The following is a 19,551-nucleotide window of genomic DNA, read 5'->3' on the forward strand; positions in this document are numbered from 1 at the left end:
TTCTGGTGCGCTGCTGAGGCTGAGACAATGCTGTTGTCATCTAAGCCTCATGAAGGAGGTAAAGCTTGGTTGTTGCTTATAGAATGAAGAAAACTATTTACAGTGTATAGAATTTACAGGCCCTCTGCTGCGGTCTAGTATTTGTTGACCACTCTAGGTATGTAAAGTGCTTTTAAGTTTTAGAAAAGACAATTTATATATTAGGGAGATATAATCTCAACATTGGTGAGGATTTTTGACCATTTCACATAACAGGTACATGCAAAATCTTCTGATGTGACATAGCATACAGAAAGCATTTCTCACAATGTTTGCAACAAAAACATCAACACATGTAAGACTTTAAGTTACTAAGGATTTCCACATTTTCTCAGTATTTTGACATCCAAAGTAATCAGTATGACCTGACGTCTCTCTGCAGGCTGTAGACCAGGAAACGTTTGTGAATGAGGGCATCGACCTCACTCTGGAGCAACAGCTGAGGGAGATGAGCCTTCAGGATAGCAACCAAACAACCACACCTAGCAACAGTGACCTGCCCAGCAAAGATGCAGAAAAGTCTTCCATGTTTCATCATGACAAACCAAGCACTAAGGTAAGCACATGCTGTAACCTGAAACGTATCTAACAGTAATCATATTAAGATAATTTTATAATTGAATAATTATGGGACATAAAATTCTGGTTTTATAACACTATTAACAGCTTCTGGACACTTACAATATGAAATTCCCACAGATCCAAAAGGTTCTGAGTGTCCTGGAAAGCAACAGGTCAAAGTCAACACCTGACAACCCAGTGAAGAGGTCAGTCTTATCGTGGCATCTTGTCTGATTTTTTTATTTCATAATTTCTTGTGTTATAGGAAATTACAAGTATGTTGAATATACATATTATATGTATCAATGGAGAAAATCACATTTAGGACAGTCAGAAAGAATTCATGTTGTGCAGGTTAGATTTAAAATACCACTACTAGTACATGTTGAAATTATTCCTGTGTCCTTAGTGTCATTGTCTCTCAGTGGACCAAAATGCTGGATGTCATCGGTCGGCACCTAGAGCAGGCTGGGTATAGGTACGTCGTGATCAAGGGTGGGGTTCCACCCAGGCAGAGGATGGAAGCTGTGGAACAGTTCAACAGGAACCCCAAGGGGCCAGAGGTCAGAGAAGATTCCCTTCACTTTCCACCCACTCATCATTGTGTCACTGTCTCAGGTGTTCAACAGATCTCTTTAATGGTCCTTCCTCCGCTTGTCTGGGAAACCTTCTCATCCATGTTATCTTTTTTACAATTTTTTATTGTAGACAATTTAAACTCCACCTTCCTACAATATTCCCATTCCATAATTCTTCCTATGTGAGGGATGTGTATCTGATGATGACCAGTTCCCATTCCTGTCCTCAGGTCCTTCTAGTATCTTTACAAGCAGGCGGAGTCGGGCTAAATCTGATCGGCGGCAGCCACCTGTTCCTGCTGGACATGCACTGGTAAGGGACTGCTAATAATAAGCATGGATATGACATGATAGCTGTACATTACTGAGAGACCCACAACATCACATAATCACTACAGATTTACAATATCTTGTGTGCTACGCTATTAGGCACAATTCCTTACAAAATAAGATTTTTTTACTCTAAGTGAATACTACTACTAGCCATGCCCCAATGGTGTGTCCTAATTGAAATAGCAGATTTTTTTCAGAAATGACAACAAAAGTATGAACGTAAGTTTTCCTGTGAAAAGAAAAATGTGGTGTGGATAGAGAAATCTACTAGTAAAATGCACTAGGGTGGTGACAGAAACTAAAGTGGTAAAAAAGAGACATTTTCCCTAAAGCTGTTGACCCAAAGGAGACGGAGGTATTTTGTGCACAACCGCCCTACATCCCTTCCTTACACCTGTTACCCAGGAACCCAGCCCTGGAGGACCAGGCTTCAGACAGGATCTACAGGGTGGGGCAGAAGAACGATGTGGTCATCCACAAGTCAGTACCAGTTCACTCACTCTGACATCCTGGTAGTTTGAAAGTACATGATGATTTGACATTTGTGTCTAGCCATATTTGATTTGACTGTATCTGTATGGAATCTATAACTGCCACATCCAGTGCTTGGTTAGTTGGTCCTCATACTCAGTTAGTCCAGCTTGTCAATGTTTCTGACTTAGGGAGAAGGGATGCTCATGTTATCAGAATATATTTTCTGCTGTGTTTCTCTGTACAATGATTTAAGGAAAATGTAATGTAACTGAGCATCAATACCACATTTGAGGTAATCTCTACCTTTTGAGCATTCTTGCTCGATGCAGAACTTCCTGGTGCCTTTACTTGTCACACCAAAACAAACCCAGTGTGCACTTCTGCCCTCTTCCCAGGTTTGTGTGTAAGGATACAGTGGAAGAGAAAATCAAGGACCTTCAGAACGCCAAGAAAAACCTAGCACAGGGAGTCTTGTCAGGGTGAGTAATTCAGCAGACACATCTTGTATATGTATTTCTGTGAACTTGTCTGTAAAGTATTTTACTTGAAAACAGTTGCAATGCAAACATCTTTCTGTACATGTAAAATAGAAATCATGTTTCAAAATGAGTAGCAGGAGGGAAGAATGACTTTGGCAATTCACTACAATTTTATGGTTTGACTTATTCACAAAGTCTGTGCAAAGTTATATAATCATAATTGGATAGTCATGTAACTTGTAAATGGGTATGTCTTATATATAGTGTCTTACCACACTGATATGGCAACTTGCACTACAAGTCTTCCTTGTTAATGTGCCAGGTTATTCAGAGATTGTCATTTAGAAGTCAAATATGCATGCATTTAGAAGTCAAATATGCATGGTTTAAGTCACATCAGGTTTTGAATAGATTCATTAATATTTGTTATTTCCTCTGACATAACAGTGGTGACGTTGGAAAGCAGAAGCTGTCCTTGGCTGACCTGCGACAGCTGTTTGGACTGTAAAGCACACGTAGCAGAATAAAGGACATATTAAGAAAATTCACCAATTTTTATCTATTTATGATGCATTTATGTATAGTAAAAATTAGGAAAAAAATACCACCAAGGATATTGTACGTTGCACAAGAGTTGATGAAAAAACATGTCTCACTACTCCATACAAAGGAAAGTTTAACTTTGTTCTTTTAAAATCAAAGATAAAAGTATTTCCTGTTACTAAAGAACTGAATGATAAAATTGTAGAATGAAATTATGTGGAACAGATTCATGTGAACAAATTGCCCAAAACTCGATGTTGATGAAAGGTAAAATGAGTGATAAAAAGAAGGTGCTATTACTACTTCTAAAATACAGCATGTTTTTGTAAGCATCTATATTATATTATATTATGTGCCAATTGTTGTGGTATAGATGTTGTTAGGCACCAATTGTCCATTTTGGGTCCTGTGCAAGAAACAGTTCTTGTGAGCAGCAAAGAATTATATGTAAGTTAGGATCCTTAGTGATGGCTCTTCTTTGTACAAGGGATTGCCTTAGGTTTGATCTGTGATTAAAGTATCTCTTAACGTCCTTGACTGCAGTTATTACATATACCTCTGCCAAGAAGGATATGTTTTAGGTGTTTTAGATCATTGGCCTCAAAGCGGCTTTGTACTGTAACCCAGGGGAACTTCCCATTTTGCACTTTTCACTCTTTAGTATAGACTACAAGCCCATAGTGCTTGCAAATGGAATTGCAAACACTCTGTTCTGAAAATTCTGAACATCATCAAGTTTATTTTCGTGCTGTCTTTAGGTGGTTGGGTGGGTTTGTTGACAGCGTAACTCAAGAAGCTTGGGATATGATATTTAGTACATTTGCAAAACAGGACAAGTTGGTATGGTCTTTCTAGTGGCTTTCTTTAGTTTCTTTAGAATGTCTGGTTTTCATATTTTCTATGTTTTTAATGATAGATAGCCCTTGGGCTCATGAAGTAGTTTAGGTTTGGACCAGCTTTTCTTTTTGACTGCAAGGGCTGACTTTGATAACGAATAACTCAAGAAGGGGTTGACGTTTTGTCATCACTTTTCGCACATAGATAATTGTACATAATCTTGTGCCAATTATGTAAATCAGTAGCTTACTTGCAGCATTTGGAGGCTAATTGAAGGAGAGCATAATATATATCATGCAAATCAGGGCCTCATGTACATAATTGTTGAGTGAATACTGGTGGCATTCTTTGCTAAGACAAGAGTTCCATACCATGAACAGATGTCATTTGATGTTTAATGCAAATCCGGACCAGGTCCTTATATGCATAATCAATGAAACAATATGTCAGTTGTGAAGGATAACACTGACTGAGTAAGGAGTTACATTGTTACAACACTCAAGAACTACAGGCAAAAATGAGTCTTGTGTCCATCCAACTTTATTCCCACTTTCAGCTCAACAGTGCACCACAAGGGATTCTGGGAGAGGTCATGGGTTGACGGTTTGTCGTGCCGACAGAAATGACACAAACTACTCAAGAAAATGACGAAATTCCATAAATGAAATAATAAGTACGTCACATTCAGAGAAACCATTTGACCAGCAGTCTTAGAGGCGTCTCCATTTGATTCATTTTTTAAACTTGCATTCTCTCCTTCTTGGACCGTTACTTCGTCTTTGTCACCACTCTTCATTGTCACAATATACACATACATATCCATCAGCAAGCTTTGTAGTTAAGCCAGTAGCACATCTTGTTTCAAATTTTGCTCATTGAATTTTAAACAACAAAACTTTTTAAAACCATTCTGTGACCACCACCAGCTTGAGCCAGAACATCATCCCGGTCTTGACACTCTCCATAATTAATATATCAATATCCAACTAGATATCTCCACACACTTAGAACCTTTTACAGCCTTATGACACAGAACTGGGCAGGTTGGTCACGTGGTTGTGCAAATGTGGAGGAGCGTTTTGAGATGGTTCCAATGGAAATGTTCGGAAACAAAACCAGAAATGTGGGAAAGAAGCGGATGACCCTCCGTCTGCGCTGTCGGTATGTGTGGTGGAGGCTTATTCCATATCTTCTTCTCCCTCTTCTTCGTCAAATTCACCCTCCTCCTCTGCAGTTGCATCCTGAAATGCAAGAGGGCAGTGTTGACGCGATGGCGACGGAAGGAAAGAAAGGGGGTGATTGAGAGAAAATACTTCCATGATCACATGGTTGCCTGTGTCTCAAAATGACCGTAATTGGCAGCTGCCGTGGACTGATAAATGGAGCCAACTAGAGCTCACTAAGACAATTCCGCCTGACAACCCGACTCCTCACAGACGAGGGAGCCATCAGCCCCGGCAGTGACAGGCGGGAGAACATGTGAAGATGCAAGCATTTCTGTTTAACATAAAAACAAACGATGTCAGCAGGAGTGACGTCAGCTGTGAGATGAGCTGGGGAGAGATCAGGTTTCACCGTGGCAACGTCACACACAACAGATATGTCTATCTCTACAACAACTGCGGGTGTGCAGGGGAGGAAGCGGTTTACTCCTCCTCCCCCTCCTGATCCTCCTCTTCATCCTCATCGTACTCATCCTCTGCGGGAGCGTCCTGAAATAGTGAAGTTTACATCAGTCGTGCAAAGGTCGACAGTTTCATCGACTTTTCCACAAAAATGTCCATTCTATATGGTTATTAACATTCATTCTGGCCAATCTCAACTCATATGAAGTCTGGGAACCGAACTCCACCGCAGACCCTACTACTATTAGCATGAAATTGACGGAAGAGCGACTGAAAACTCGAGGTGAGAAAATTTTTTTTTTTGATTCTGTAAAAATTAAAAGGATAGATAAGAAATAAACATTATACAGATATAATCATACAGATATGTATTTTTCTAAAGACATAAAGAAGAAGCAAATGTGCGCGAGTCTTGCAGGACAACTGACCTGGTACTGCTGATACTCGGACACCAGGTCGTTCATGTTGGACTCGGCCTCGGTGAACTCCATCTCGTCCATGCCCTCTCCGGTGTACCAGTGGAGGAAAGCCTTACGCCGGAACATGGCTGTGAACTGCTCCGAGATGCGCTTAAACAGCTCCTGTAGGAAAGAAGTGAAGCTTCAGTTAGCTGTGGGACAATAGCTACGCGATCCACAATATATACGTGTCATAATAGCAATGTAGGCAGCAGTCAACAATCAGTTGAAAAGGTAACCTTACCTGGATGGCAGTGCTGTTTCCGACGAAGGTGGCCGCCATCTTGAGCCCTCGTGGCGGGATGTCGCACACGGCGGTCTTGACATTGTTGGGGATCCATTCGACAAAGTAGCTGGAATTCTTGTTCTGTACGTTCAGCATCTGCTCGTCAACCTGGTGAGAGAGATAGAAGACAACAAGATTCAAACCTCGGACAGCAGTTTGTTCCAGCTTATTGGAAGTAAAGTCCGATGTAGCTGATGATCGGTTTTGGCGCTTAAGTACGCTTACTTTTAGCAGTATCCGTGCGAAAGCTCCATTAATTTTTGTGTGAAGGAGATAGGAGATGTTGAACGGAAGATTTTAAGGCTGAGAATGTCCCTCCGGAGCCCCTGCGTCAGTATCTTACCTCCTTCATGGACATGCGTCCCCGGAACATGGTTGCCACGGTGAGGTAGCGGCCGTGGCGGGGGTCGCAGGCCGCCATCATGTTCTTGGCGTCGAACATCTGCTGGGTGAGCTCGGGCACGGTCAGCGCGCGGTACTGCTGGCTGCCTCGGGAGGTGAGCGGGGCGAAGCCCGGCATGAAGAAGTGGAGACGCGGGAACGGCACCATGTTCACGGCCAGCTTACGCAGGTCGGCGTTCAGCTATGGACGGAATGAATAGGGGAACTGTTAGCCGGCTGTAATAACTGAGAAACTCTCCCTAAAATTATGAAAAGACAGAATAATAAAGACATTAGATTGCATGTCCACCCGTTATTTCAGTATTCCTATATAGGTCCAGGAACGTAACGTAACGTTTTACGTTAGCATCAAAGAAGTGTTATGCCCTTTGCCAACAAACGGTTTCAGTAGTTAGAATACATACCTGTCTCAACACTGTTTTAAAAAAAAACTATTTCATCATAAGATCACAAGACCTTCAGGGGCGATATGCAACCGTTTCCGTTATTCCAAACCCCGTCTTTCACACATCTCCTTCAGATGTGTCTATCATGATCAGGTGCCGTACCTGTCCGGGGAAGCGCAGGCAGGTGGTGACACCGCTCATTGTGGCTGACACCAGGTGGTTCAGGTCACCGTAGGTGGGCGTGGTCAGCTTCAACGTGCGGAAACAGATGTCGTATAGAGCCTCGTTGTCAATACAGAAGGTCTCGTCCGTGTTCTCGACCAGCTGATGGACGGACAGAGTCGCGTTGTAGGGCTCCACCACCGTGTCCGACACCTGCGGGTGGGGATAGGGGTGGTAAGGTCACATGTACACGAGATTGATCATGAGCTATTTGCCACACCAGTTCAAGCAACTGTGTTGCAGACGTACATGTATGTAACACGTATTTTGCGTAATGTTTCCGAAGGGGCAGTCAAAGCTCATTACGGCTACAATTCAAAGGAAGATCGATCAACTCGAACAATAAAATATTTTGAAATTCCGGGCTTACTTTGGGGGAAGGCACGACGGAGAATGTGTTCATGATGCGGTCGGGGTACTCCTCGCGGATCTTGGAGATGAGGAGGGTGCCCATGCCGGAGCCGGTGCCGCCGCCGAGCGAGTGGGTCAGCTGGAAGCCCTGCAGACAGTCGCAGCTCTCGGACTCTTTGCGCACCACGTCCAGCACGGAGTCCACCAGCTCCGCTCCTTCCGTGTAGTGGCCCTTGGCCCAGTTGTTCCCTGCACCACTCTGACCTGGAGAGAATGATGAAATATGTAAGGCTTAGGTCCCATTTCCGAAGCGGGGCCCGGCCGGGCTGCTTGCGAAACGAGAAAGTTTACGCCAATAGATATGCACAAGGCATGTTGTTGAATCATGTTTGGTCCGTTTTGTGTTTTGTTGTCTTTTATATCGTACTTTTCGTTCACCAAAACTGCCCGGCCGGGACCCTTTGTGGAAATGTGAAGTTAGCCTTAGTCAAATCTACAGTTCACCCAGTCGCCGCAAAGGGGAGCGTTGGTCCCCATACATGGCAAGTTATGCCCGACTTTTGTCCCGTATTTCACGACTTCTGGACAGACCAAAATAAAAGGATAACAGTTTAGAAATATTTGTCATTATTTGTGTACCCACTAAAATTCAGTTTCGATAAATCTGCAACGTTACGTTCTCTTTCCAAAATTTCATATATGCATACATCATCTGTCCTTACAGATATTCCTGAACCCCTCGGAGTCATTGGTCCATCCATGGCGACCTAAACTTTACACGTCGACAGCCAAATGTCACTTCTCCGTTAGGCTATCGGACAGTTAACCACTTTGTTCTGGTCGACATACTCATGGCATAAATCGCTAATTAATGGTAATCTGCTTCCCTGCGATTAAGTTCGCTTCATTTACAAAATAGGCCCGTTCTGAACGCACAATTACAAGTGGTCCAGCAATCAAGACCCGAGGCACACCGCTGACAGTTTCGTGACACCCTCGTTATCATGCTAGTCACGACCGACCGACGGTTTCAGGTCTCCCCCGCTCGACAATTCGGTCGGAACGTCTGTTCCCGTGAACGGCTGTAGCTCCACGGAATAAATTGCTGTAATCAGTGAAGGTGCAGACAAGTTGCATATGTCAGAACTGGGCCGTAAAATTGGAGATTCGATTTACCGCGCTCTAGTTCCATAAAAGAAGTGGATTATCGTGGCGACAGAGCACTTGTCCTGGGCTATGGTTCCTGATGCATGTCTTTTATGCAGGGAGAATCGTAGGGAGCTGGAACGTCCGAAAATTGCAGCATAATAGGTCCTATACAGTACATCATATTTCTTCTGTTATTCAGAATTTTCTTTCAATGGTCTTGGTTTATTACTTCTCCCTTAAAAGGTTTCAACTATCCTTTTTTTTAAATTCCTACCCCTCCGTACACGTAGGGATTCTGTACGAACCTCTAGATTAACTCTCATGTTTTATGCGTGGCACTGATCCCAGTATGATGGATGGTTCGCTCTGAAGTCCCCGCTATTAATCGATTTTGTGAGCAAATTATGTAACTTCAGCGTTAAGTCTCTTTCGTAGTCACAGCAGCAATCGTTTCAACTCGATTTATTCCCGTGCGACGCGGTGTGAGTATAGATTTCTGGACAGTCGTCCTGTTTAGAAGCATTTATTGATGCGTGCTTCTTCAGCACATTTACCCTAGGGACCACTAAGCACATTCCCAAGACAGATAACGTGCTAGGGATGGACTTTGGATTTATTTTGCTGGTGGACTGAATTTCTAAATGGGACAAAATTCAAATGCAAAATTTTACCGAACTGAATGAGCCAGAGCTTTATTGATTGAAGTTCTAATTGTGATGGGCAGCAGGTATTGGTCAACAATCTAAATCGACTCACTACAAATGTTCCTAAAGACTGCTACTTAAGCGGAATTACATCCCTTGGAAAAAAAAACCTTTATCATCATAAATGAAGCTGAGGTTATTACGTAAGAACAGAAATTTGTGTACATAGATGTCGCGATGCCTTTCAAATACAATTTCAATTGAAAACTTTGATGAATATATAAGTTTTTCGATCCGTTATGTCTTGTCTTTCCTCGCCATTGCTGTTAAGATGCAAGCTGAAAACCAGTAGTGACCACGCCCCACTGCGGTGCAGTGAAGTGCCGAGCATGTGAAGTAACCGGTCACCATCCATAACTACTGGATGTGATTCCGATGGACTGGCGGCTAATTGCACGGTGAGTGTCAACCGCTGGCGCTGGAGAACCGATGGAGCGAGGGGTGACTCACCACTTAGTCAGAGCACCGCCACAGGGACCCATCCGCAGGAGACATATTTATGACAGCTGGTTTGTGTCCCTTTAAAGGTTATGAGCTGTCTGGGGAGGATGTGCGACAATAAAAAGACGTGTTGCTGTGGATATCTCTAGCATTAGTATTCTGTTTGCACCAGTCGAAAACAGACTTTAAAGGTTACAAGTTAGCCGTCATATTTGGGTGTGGCAGATTTTAGAAGAGGATTGATGTTACGTTTGTAGCTACCGGACCCTAAATGCTTTCTCAGAGAGTAATGAGTTAATGGGGAAAGTGATTTGCACAACGGAATGGCCATAAAAGAAGAACGGAAGAAGGTTTAGCGTCAGCTTATCTCGACAATCATCAGAGATAATCATCAGCAATCGCCATCAGACGTCACGTCACCCCGGCCCGTCCCTGGTGGAATCAGCCACGTGGAATGTTGTGGGCAAGGCTGACGTTATCTCACACACTGATCTGTAAATTAACTGTCAGAAGTCCCAGTACATATATATATAGCCTCTGGGAGGAGGGGCGTCTAGTGTAATTGTTTTTATTCGATGTTGATGCGGATTCGCAAGTGTAATGAAGAAGTGATAAATATATGTAAAAATGTTGTGATTTCTTATTGTTGCGATGCAATATATTTACAAGCTGTTGTTTTACATTTTTTTTTCATAGAAGCACAATTTCCATGGAAGAACAAAAGATAAGTTAGCTTCATCTGCATTGCTTGTAATATATGGACTTTGAAGGCCAAAAATCCCAGATCATTGCCAAACTGCAAAGTTAATAGTCTGCTATTTTCACAAGCTTCTCATCCAGCAACAAACTAACTCACCAAACGAAAGTGGCGACAAAAGTCTCATTGACGGGCTTACAGAAGTAGGATTCAACCCTGCTCCCTTTACAACCCTCTCCCATCAGACCAGGACTACCCATACGTACCGAAGACGAAGTTGTCTGGGCGGAAGATCTGTCCGAAGGGTCCTGATCGTACGGAGTCCATGGTGCCGGGTTCCAGGTCCACCAGAATAGCGCGGGGAACGTACTTGCCACCTGTGAAACAAACAAGTGTTGTTTTGTTTACTAGTATTCTTCACATTGTCTATATTGTTTAGGAGTCTACAGACAGGACGGGATAACAATTCCCTGAATACTAGTATCTTTTTTCTAATTGCTTGCCAGTATTTTTTTGTCATAGACACTGCTTAACAGTGACATCCTACGGACACGTGCGGTGACTGCGGTTTGGAGAAGTCCCATCCAATTTTGTCAATTGTCATGATCAATTCAAGTTCTCTTGTACGTGCTGTTTCCTGATACTACTCAATGGGTGGAGCACGTTTCAGAATCACATCTTGGCAGTCGCTAGCTAGTATACGTAATGTAGAGGGTACGGTATGAATTGTAAATGAGAAGTCACTTGAGTAACGGTGGATAAAATTAGCCAGACGCCCTAATTTCCCGGGAGAAATAGACTGCATCACCGCCACCTGACGACGGAATCATTCCGCGGCTCTTGCGTGGTGGGTTCGAGCAGAAAATTACTACGCATAAGTTTTAAACTTACAATTAGAAAAGTTCACAAAGCTAGGGTTCACGTGGTAGGAACAGTGAACTAAAAGCGTTTTTTTAATGAGAATCCCAAATTCTCTACCATATCTCTTATATAGAGATATTCAAACAGGTTTCTTTGTCTACGGCACGTTATTTGGTTAGCTATAACCAGACGCTCCATACTTGCTTCATCTAGAAACAGTACATATATATATATACAAAGCATTTAGAGCTCGATTTGTCCTTTAGGTACACACCATTCAGGGCTCATCATGATACCTACTTTTGGCAGACCGAAATTTGAACAAACGACATACACCATACATGAGTTAGCGGTGTTTCTCTATTCTCCAAGCAGAGGTTGAGTCGCGGAGATATAGTTGTAGTTGGAAAATTTACCAGCGCGTGAGGGGAGTGTTTCTCAAGCGTTGCTTCCTCGGCATGGACTGTTCATTCCCGTCACGGCCAGTTCCGGACACTTGCCCAGGATAGTGGTAATTACGTGCATGGGCGGAATCCGGACACGACCGTGTGGTTAGTTACAGTATTCTAGTCACGTGTGCAGGTACCAGAACAGCGCAACGCAACTACGGATATTTCACGTTAGGATACATGGTATTATATAGGAAGTCTTCTAACAAGTCAAACAAGACACGTAGTGACTTGAACAGCCGCATGGCGTGGAGGTGTCAGAAAGATGGACGTACTTCTGCTATTTCACAAAACACTCACGAACTAAAACGGTCAAAATTGATAGTCTAACCCAATCCATGCGCGAACTGCCCATTGTGTTAATTACTTCACGTTTTTGATGACCTTAATGTGGCAATGTGCATTCAATCAGGACGTTGGAACCGCAATTTGCCTGATGGAAAAAAGCATGTAATCAGTTTATCCACACTCTAGTCGTGACGAAAACGATCGCTTATCAAAAAAGTTCTGATTTGGCACTCATATTTCCCCAATAACAATTAACACAAAAGTAATGTCATGACAAGAAAATGTTAAGCAACTCGATCGTGAGCCGAATTATACCAAGCAGGTTGCACAAAAGCTGGGATGTCAGACGTAAGACATAATTTGCCAACAGAAATCAAACTGACACTGAGTTCCACCCCTTTTTTCTAGGGCGGAAACCTCGCTGCGACCGCCCTGCGACCGAGATTTAACCCACAAATTTCACTGATTAAACTTTTGTTGTCTTTTCAGTCATACATTTTAGTTTTGCATGACATTCCAACTATGAAATCGAGGGTTACACTTGTAATTTAGTTAGTCCAGAGAGGTCGCGGCAGCACGATCGCCGGCCGTCAGGTGGCGCGAAAGGATATACAGTACATGTACAAGTACAAACTGGGTCAGTCCGAACAACCGACTGACGCTGCACTACAGCCGGGCGAGTGCATTACTACATGTCAGTCTTATCACATCAATCAATTCTGTCCCGATTATTGACACTTATTACCGCTGGGGAAATGATCATATCAGTTTCCGGACGTCGATAAATCTAAATAAGTGACTCTGCTTTCACCCTGGGGATGCTAAAATGTCAAGCGAGCTGTTTTTCCGCCCGCTTGTAGACGATTAGAAATGACAAGTTGCAATGAGAAGTTACTTGTTCAGTTCATTGTACTAAGCGGGTTACTTATCCCGATGGATTAAGGAAATGTCAGTATTGATACTGAATCGATGATGAAGATTAAAAAAATTTGTTCAATTTTAAAGTATCTATTGGATGTCTATGTGATGTATGACATTAAGTTCACCAATAATTGTTTTCAGGCTTGTGAAAGTTAATGATGGTATTGAATCAGTAGTACCCTTATGTCATATATTCATGCATTACATGCGCATACATACATGTAAGGTATGATAATGACACACATGAACGTTTTCATTGGACTATTCCAGGCTTCCGCTAACGTGACATGTAATTCTTGTAATACCATCACACTAAAACTTAATGAAGATTATTGTTTGCTACTTGTTTGTTTGTTTGTTTATTCTCCTCACCACTGGCTTCATTGTAGTAAACACTGATCCTCTCCAGCTGCAGGTCGGAGTCTCCGTGGTACGTGCCGGTGGGGTCGATGCCGTGCTCGTCTGAGATCACCTCCCAGAACTGAAACACAAACGGGCGGTTTAGTCAGAACCCATGGATTACGGCGCAGCGCTGTTTTCCTGATGGTTAGTAAAATAGGACCCCAAAAAAGCGCGCCACTCGATTTCCATAACGCACCACATGAAGTCGAGCCAAACAAGCAGGTGCCATACATCTGCGCCAAGATAAGATTTCCTCCAGATGACTGCTGACCGGCTGCTCGATCAACGATCAAGCAAAAACTTTCTAAAACGCAACAGCGTACATTTTAGACCCCCTCCCCCTTTTCAGGTCGTTTTCAACATTCACCCCACACATGAAATGTCTCGTCCACCCAAAATCGTTAACTAGATGGGTTGAAGCACATCCCGTTCAATGCTGTTAAGTGGATGTTCCCTGAGTAATGACGTGGAGACGACAGCTGACCAGTCTGGGAATGGTCTGCTGTAATCCGCCGGCCAGACGGGAGGACTGTACTACAATCACTCACACAAACCCTGCGCCCGATTTAGCCTGGGTCGATAGAGTTACACTTGATTCATCGAACGGAGCGTCTGATGGCCTGCTCATGGCGACCTGATAATATTTTTCTCGTCTAAATTTGTCAAGTTTCCTTGCTGAAATCCAGTCTGAATACATCTGGTCATTGTAATAATTCTCAGCTGTTAATCATGCTCGGACACTGTCTCAACAGTCGAAAATCGCAACCATTTCATCTGTTTGTAATTACTTTAGAGTATGACAACTGTGAACATCAGACCGAACCACACAACTGGTATCAAGGTCACCATGCTACTGTTTCTGGCTCATATTCTAGACCATTCTACGGACCTTCCGCTCTGGAGTTATTGGGCTCTATAACTGGTAGATTGCATAGCAGTCCAATTTCAGAGGTTATACCAGTACCAGTGACTAGTGGACCATGTTACGGTCTCCCTATCTTGCCCGCACCCTGCTTTACCTACAACAAACGAGATGTAACAGTCACGTGCCTTGCCCAATCTCCAAGCAGATCCACGGTGGCGTAATATAGTATCAAACCCACCGTGCCCGTTTGACTCCCGGCTATACTCCTTGGCCAGCTTTGGTAGGATCTGCTTGGAGATTAGCCTTGCCCTCACATATTCGCTAGCGTATTCATACATATGCGAACAAGATTATCAAGAGATTTGCATTGTAAAACGAATTACGTCCAAAAAGGAACCAGGTGATCTCCATGGGGATCGTCGCAGACAATAAAAAAGATGACGACATGACTTCTGTTCGCGGGGAGAGATCGGTGTGATTAAATTTTCAGCGAGAGGGATGATGGCGGTGTGTCTTATCTGTGTATGGATCATACCCGCGGGAAATCAGGTCGGAGAGCAGAACAAGTCATCATTTCAATGGAGCTATTCTCTGAACAGACTTGTTCTTCATCACTATGGCAACCTGATATCAATCTGCATCAAAATTTCACTAGTATGAAATGTTAAGAAAACAGTACTACACGTAAACAGCATATCGGCGATGGCACGTCCTGTGCGAGGGAACTGGCCTTCCGGCGATGGCCTGGGTACCAGGCTAGTACTGTAGTTGGCTCTGCCTGCGCTTATCTTCTACATGTGAGTAAAACTCCTAACTACATCACAGGAAACACCTGCTTCCTCAGAAAAAAAGGAGAGAAAAAACAACAAATAGACAAGCGTCAAATAAACTGGCAATGAAATCACTCATGCGCGCGCAACGATGCCGTCAGGCGGTGTGGGAGGGGGGTCCAGCCGCGAGCCCGCGAGGCGGAATTTCATCTTGCCCGCACCCTGCTTTACCTACAACAAACGAGATGTAACAGTCACGTGCCTTGCCCAATCTCCAAGCAGATCCACGGTGGCGTAATATAGTATCAAACCCACCGTGCCCGTTTGACTCCCGGCTATACTCCTTGGCCAGCTTTGGTAGGATCTGCTTGGAGATTAGCCTTGCCCTCACATCTTCGCTAGCGTATTCATACATATGCGAACAAGATTATCAAGAGATTTGCATTGTAAAACGAATTACGTCCAAAAAGGAACCAGGTGATCTCCATGGGGATCGTCGCAGACAATAAAAAAGATGACGACATGACTTCTGTTCGCGGCGAGAGATCGGTGTGGGAAGGGGGTCCAGCCGCGAGCCCGCCGGGTGGGCGTGGCCGTTGGACGGGGCACTGACACCAGTCGCGTGCAGGCAACAGCAATAATCAGGAAGGAGGCTAGCAATAATCACGGTAATCTGTAGTAAAAAAAAACATTGGCTCTGCTTGTTTTTTGTGTCTTTTTTTCATTTTCACGGCTTTCAATCAGTTACGAGCTCTAGGTTAGCTAGTTACATGTGTTCAAGGAAGAGATGCCAAATAGAGCCGAAATTACACGCTGATTCAGTCTAACTGACGTGATTGTCGCCGGAGGTATGAGGATGTTCATAACTTCATAAACAATAGTAACGGTTGCTACCCAAAGGAACAGCAAAGTGAGGAAAAAAACACTGGCATGTACTTCGGTCGACCGGTTAGTATTTGATAATATAAATCGATGCCGGACTATGTGCCGTACATATAACTCGACATAATCAGATGTATATGTACTAGTACTACCATTTGGTTTGCAAGACAAACACTGAGCATGAATGCCAAACAGCTGATACAGATGTGTCGTTTAGTGGGAGCGAAATAATAACAATGCGAGTAGCGCAAGCAAGGTCTAATATGAATCATATTTCTTTCTGGGTCTGGTTGAGCCTTTCGTTTATATGGTGTATATCTTATACCTACAAGGAAAGTTCGCTTTCTTCCACAATCCTGATTTCCTTTTATAAGTCATCCAATAGTGCACCAAAACGTGCACATGCACACCACAGGGCGGGATGTATTCATGGCTCTTCGGGCTCCTGTTGATCTACTGTCTGACGCGTGGCTGATTTATCGAGTTAGGGTCATGTACAGAACAAGTCAGTCATTTTGTAACGTCGCGTTACAATTCGTGGCGGCAAGAGGCCAACTGTATTTTTTAAGATATCGCAATCGTATCAGCAAAATGGATTGTAATTGTTTTCATAATAAACGAAGTATTACGTCATCATGTTGTCGCTTTTTGCTTCTTTCACTCTGATAAATCTGTAACGCGGGCACAATAAAACGGCAGCGCATTACTCTGTCCCAGACCAGTAAGATCATTACGATGTACACTGCTACTGGTGGAGGCTAGCCCATATAGCGGGTCTGACGGGATGATCATGACTATATTGTTTGGCGATGATCATGATGAAATGGATCTCACATCTGAAAATACTAGCAGAGAAAGCCCCAGGGGCGCGCGAATGAATGTGGGCCCCTCGCCTGGGTACTGAAAAGGTTAGGGGATGATATCGCACAGTCTTCATTTCACTAAAAAAAAAAGATTATTTAGTTGATACTATCGCATCATTGTCCGGGGACGTTGACCCCGTTGCTTGCCGGATTTGTGTTTCCCTTCCTCATGCAGACGGCATTTGAATAATTCTAGACTTCCGCGCCTCACGGGAACTGGGCGTGATTTGGACATGTGAAGTGATGGTAACGACACAACGAAAATATTGCTCAGGTTTCATTCTTCTTTCTTTGTTTCGATGATAAAATTCCGTACAGGCAAAAAGAGTGTTTGCACATTGGGTTCAAAGTGTCGAGTTTGTGCAGATATCATAGTATGCATGATCCGCCCTACATTCATTTGGTCTACAATCACATATTCAATTCAGTGGCCACAGCTGTCGCTGGGCTTCGCATGGCATATCTCACCGCAAAAATGCACGCATAGTATAGGAAATAAAAGATCAAGCCCACCTTTGCCCCGATCTGGTTGCCGCACTGCCCGGCTTGGATGTGGACGATCTCACGCATGTTTGTGGCTGTTGTGGATTATTACTGACGACGTAAAAAAATTGGTCCTCTTGTCCTCCTGCGCTTCTGTCGAATGCACGTCTGTCTGCCGGCTTTTCCGCCTATTTATCGTGGTGCTATGCCTGTGTGACGTCATTGGCCTTTTGATCAGAAAGTAGGCCGTCCTGTTACTACAGAATAACTTAAGTTTCTAAACGATTGCCCAGTATTTCTCATAATGATATATCAGATTGTGTATATTCATCATATTTTGTAGATGTGAGGAATTAATCTGTTAAAATGGAACCGTTTTGCTCTTATTACTGCATGTAGGGAGGGCGATGTCTCGGAAGGATAAAAGCTTGACGTGGCAGTAATGCGGTCTAAGCACGGATGAACCAATCAGCGACCAGGAAGATGACATCATTATTGATTGGATGATGTTAGGGTTAGCCGATATAGCGCCTACTCAGGCAACACTGAGGGGCATTTCAATAAACAGGGAACTGGGGTGCAGCGAACTAATAGTAATATGGTCAGATATAGCTAAAACGGCGGCCTTACGCTGAAAATGCTGCACAATCTAGACTAGAATCTAGGCATGAAATATTTAAGTTATAAAGTAGTTCATGTGCACTGATGCAACCCCAGGAATATGCGTAATCGATTTATTAGAACGAAAAGCATGAATATATTAAAACAAAGACACGAATAAATTAACCCTTGATAGATCTTGAGACTGCATTAACTTGACAACCCGCGTTTGCAAACATGATTATTACATGGTTGATTTACTTTGTCTGACTCAATATTGATTCTGACATAGTTTTTCAACAATAATAGTTCTTGTTTTTCACATTCTAGCCCAATATCACTGGTTTCTCACGGTTTCTCAACCTTAGTGATTTAGAAACGGGCGTTGTTATTTTTTCAGTCAACTTAAGTTAATTTTCTTCATCTGATCTGCTAGTAGACTACTTGGATATATGGTGGTAAGAAAAGGTGGATTCCTTGCGAAGGCGTAACCCAGTGAAGATTGTGCCTCTTCTGAACAGATATCTGGCTATTCCCTGAAACCAACATATTCACTAACCGTGCCAGAGGGAGTATCTTCAAAATACGTAAAAAGCCTTTGAAAAAAAAAACGGCAAATTAACTTTGCTGTCATTTTTCTCAAAATCCACAATTAATTTACATGTTTGGAAGTTAGATGCATCCATGACCCAAAATTCGAAGAATAGAACCTGACATACTGTCCCACTTTTTCATGAAAATACGATTCATTATTGAAAGGCTAATGGCATCAGCAATTTTCTGGTACGACCAATTGCAATACCAGCCACCCGTATTAGGGCGGGCCAGGAAGGGTCATGAGGTGTATGCAAAACTGCTGGCACGTTTTCTCTACTACAGTAAGACATTGTAAAAAAGTATCCTCATCAAGCCATCTATTTTCAGATCACGTACTGGAGACTGCAGTATTATCCCACTCATGCAATAACCCAGTCTCTATAAGATTTCTCATGGGTCGGCTCCATACATAGAAGAATTTTTGCCGACATGAATAATTTTGCATTATGAGCTGGTCGATTAGACCCGAGGGACCTGGCCTGGTTGGCGAATTATTCACCCGGTTTTGACCAGTTTCAATATTTCTCAGCCCCAAACAAGTCTGGCAGAGACTAGCGATAACTGGATCTCCTCTCCTTTTCGATCTGTCCCCATATCAATAATGTAGCACGTCGCGCCTGAGCACTCGCCTTCGCTGGTAGAGCCAAAGATTGAGACGCAGGCTGCCAGGCCTGCGATCGATCCAGTTCCGTATCTATCGAAATTTGATTTCTGCCTTTGTGTCAGCTAGTAAGATGTCTGCCGATTCTTTTTCTTGCATTCTAGAGTGCAATTCGTTACCAATAATCTTCTCAATCAATTAAAAGCAGGCGTAATTCCGTCTTCGGAGCAAGCTGTGCGCGCAGAGTGACTGAGTGCAATCTGTGATATAACCTCCTTGGTCCCCTTGATAAAGAGACGTAATCAAGTTTGAAAAATGCGACAGACTGAGCAGGCACATTTAACATAAAGGACGGGTAGTATATCTCAAGGCGCTTTATAAATCAGATTCATATGTTGCGATTG

The 19,551-nt window shown here is 43.2% G+C and overlaps 2 protein-coding genes across 2 annotated transcripts in view; one reads left to right on the plus strand and one right to left on the minus strand.

Moving 5' to 3' along the window:
- LOC118413589 (transcription termination factor 2-like) overlaps positions 1–3,539 on the plus strand; it is a 14,022-nt gene extending 10,483 nt beyond the window's left edge. Inside the window, exons 14-21 of the mRNA XM_035817116.1 lie at positions 1–58; positions 422–595; positions 739–806; positions 1,010–1,163; positions 1,409–1,491; positions 1,917–1,991; positions 2,381–2,464; positions 2,912–3,539. Coding sequence (XP_035673009.1) covers positions 1–58; positions 422–595; positions 739–806; positions 1,010–1,163; positions 1,409–1,491; positions 1,917–1,991; positions 2,381–2,464; positions 2,912–2,972 — 757 coding nt within the window. The 3' untranslated portion in view covers positions 2,973–3,539. The remainder of the gene's footprint in view (positions 59–421; positions 596–738; positions 807–1,009; positions 1,164–1,408; positions 1,492–1,916; positions 1,992–2,380; positions 2,465–2,911) is intronic.
- An 827-nt stretch (positions 3,540–4,366) lies between these two features.
- On the minus strand, positions 4,367–17,565 carry LOC118412815 (tubulin beta-4B chain). The gene is made up of 9 exons (XM_035815853.1): positions 17,380–17,565; positions 13,457–13,565; positions 10,832–10,942; positions 7,594–7,838; positions 7,164–7,376; positions 6,557–6,796; positions 6,172–6,321; positions 5,898–6,050; positions 4,367–5,085 (listed from the first exon to the last, which is right to left on the minus strand). Exons 1-9 carry the CDS (start codon positions 17,434–17,436, stop codon positions 5,023–5,025), a joined length of 1,341 nt encoding a protein of 446 aa, XP_035671746.1. The 5' UTR covers positions 17,437–17,565; the 3' UTR covers positions 4,367–5,022.
- Between the last annotated feature and the right edge of the window lie 1,986 nt (positions 17,566–19,551).

The sequence above is a fragment of the Branchiostoma floridae genome, chromosome 4, assembly GCF_000003815.2.
Source record: "Branchiostoma floridae strain S238N-H82 chromosome 4, Bfl_VNyyK, whole genome shotgun sequence".
In the NCBI taxonomy this organism is placed as follows: domain Eukaryota; kingdom Metazoa; phylum Chordata; class Leptocardii; order Amphioxiformes; family Branchiostomatidae; genus Branchiostoma; species Branchiostoma floridae.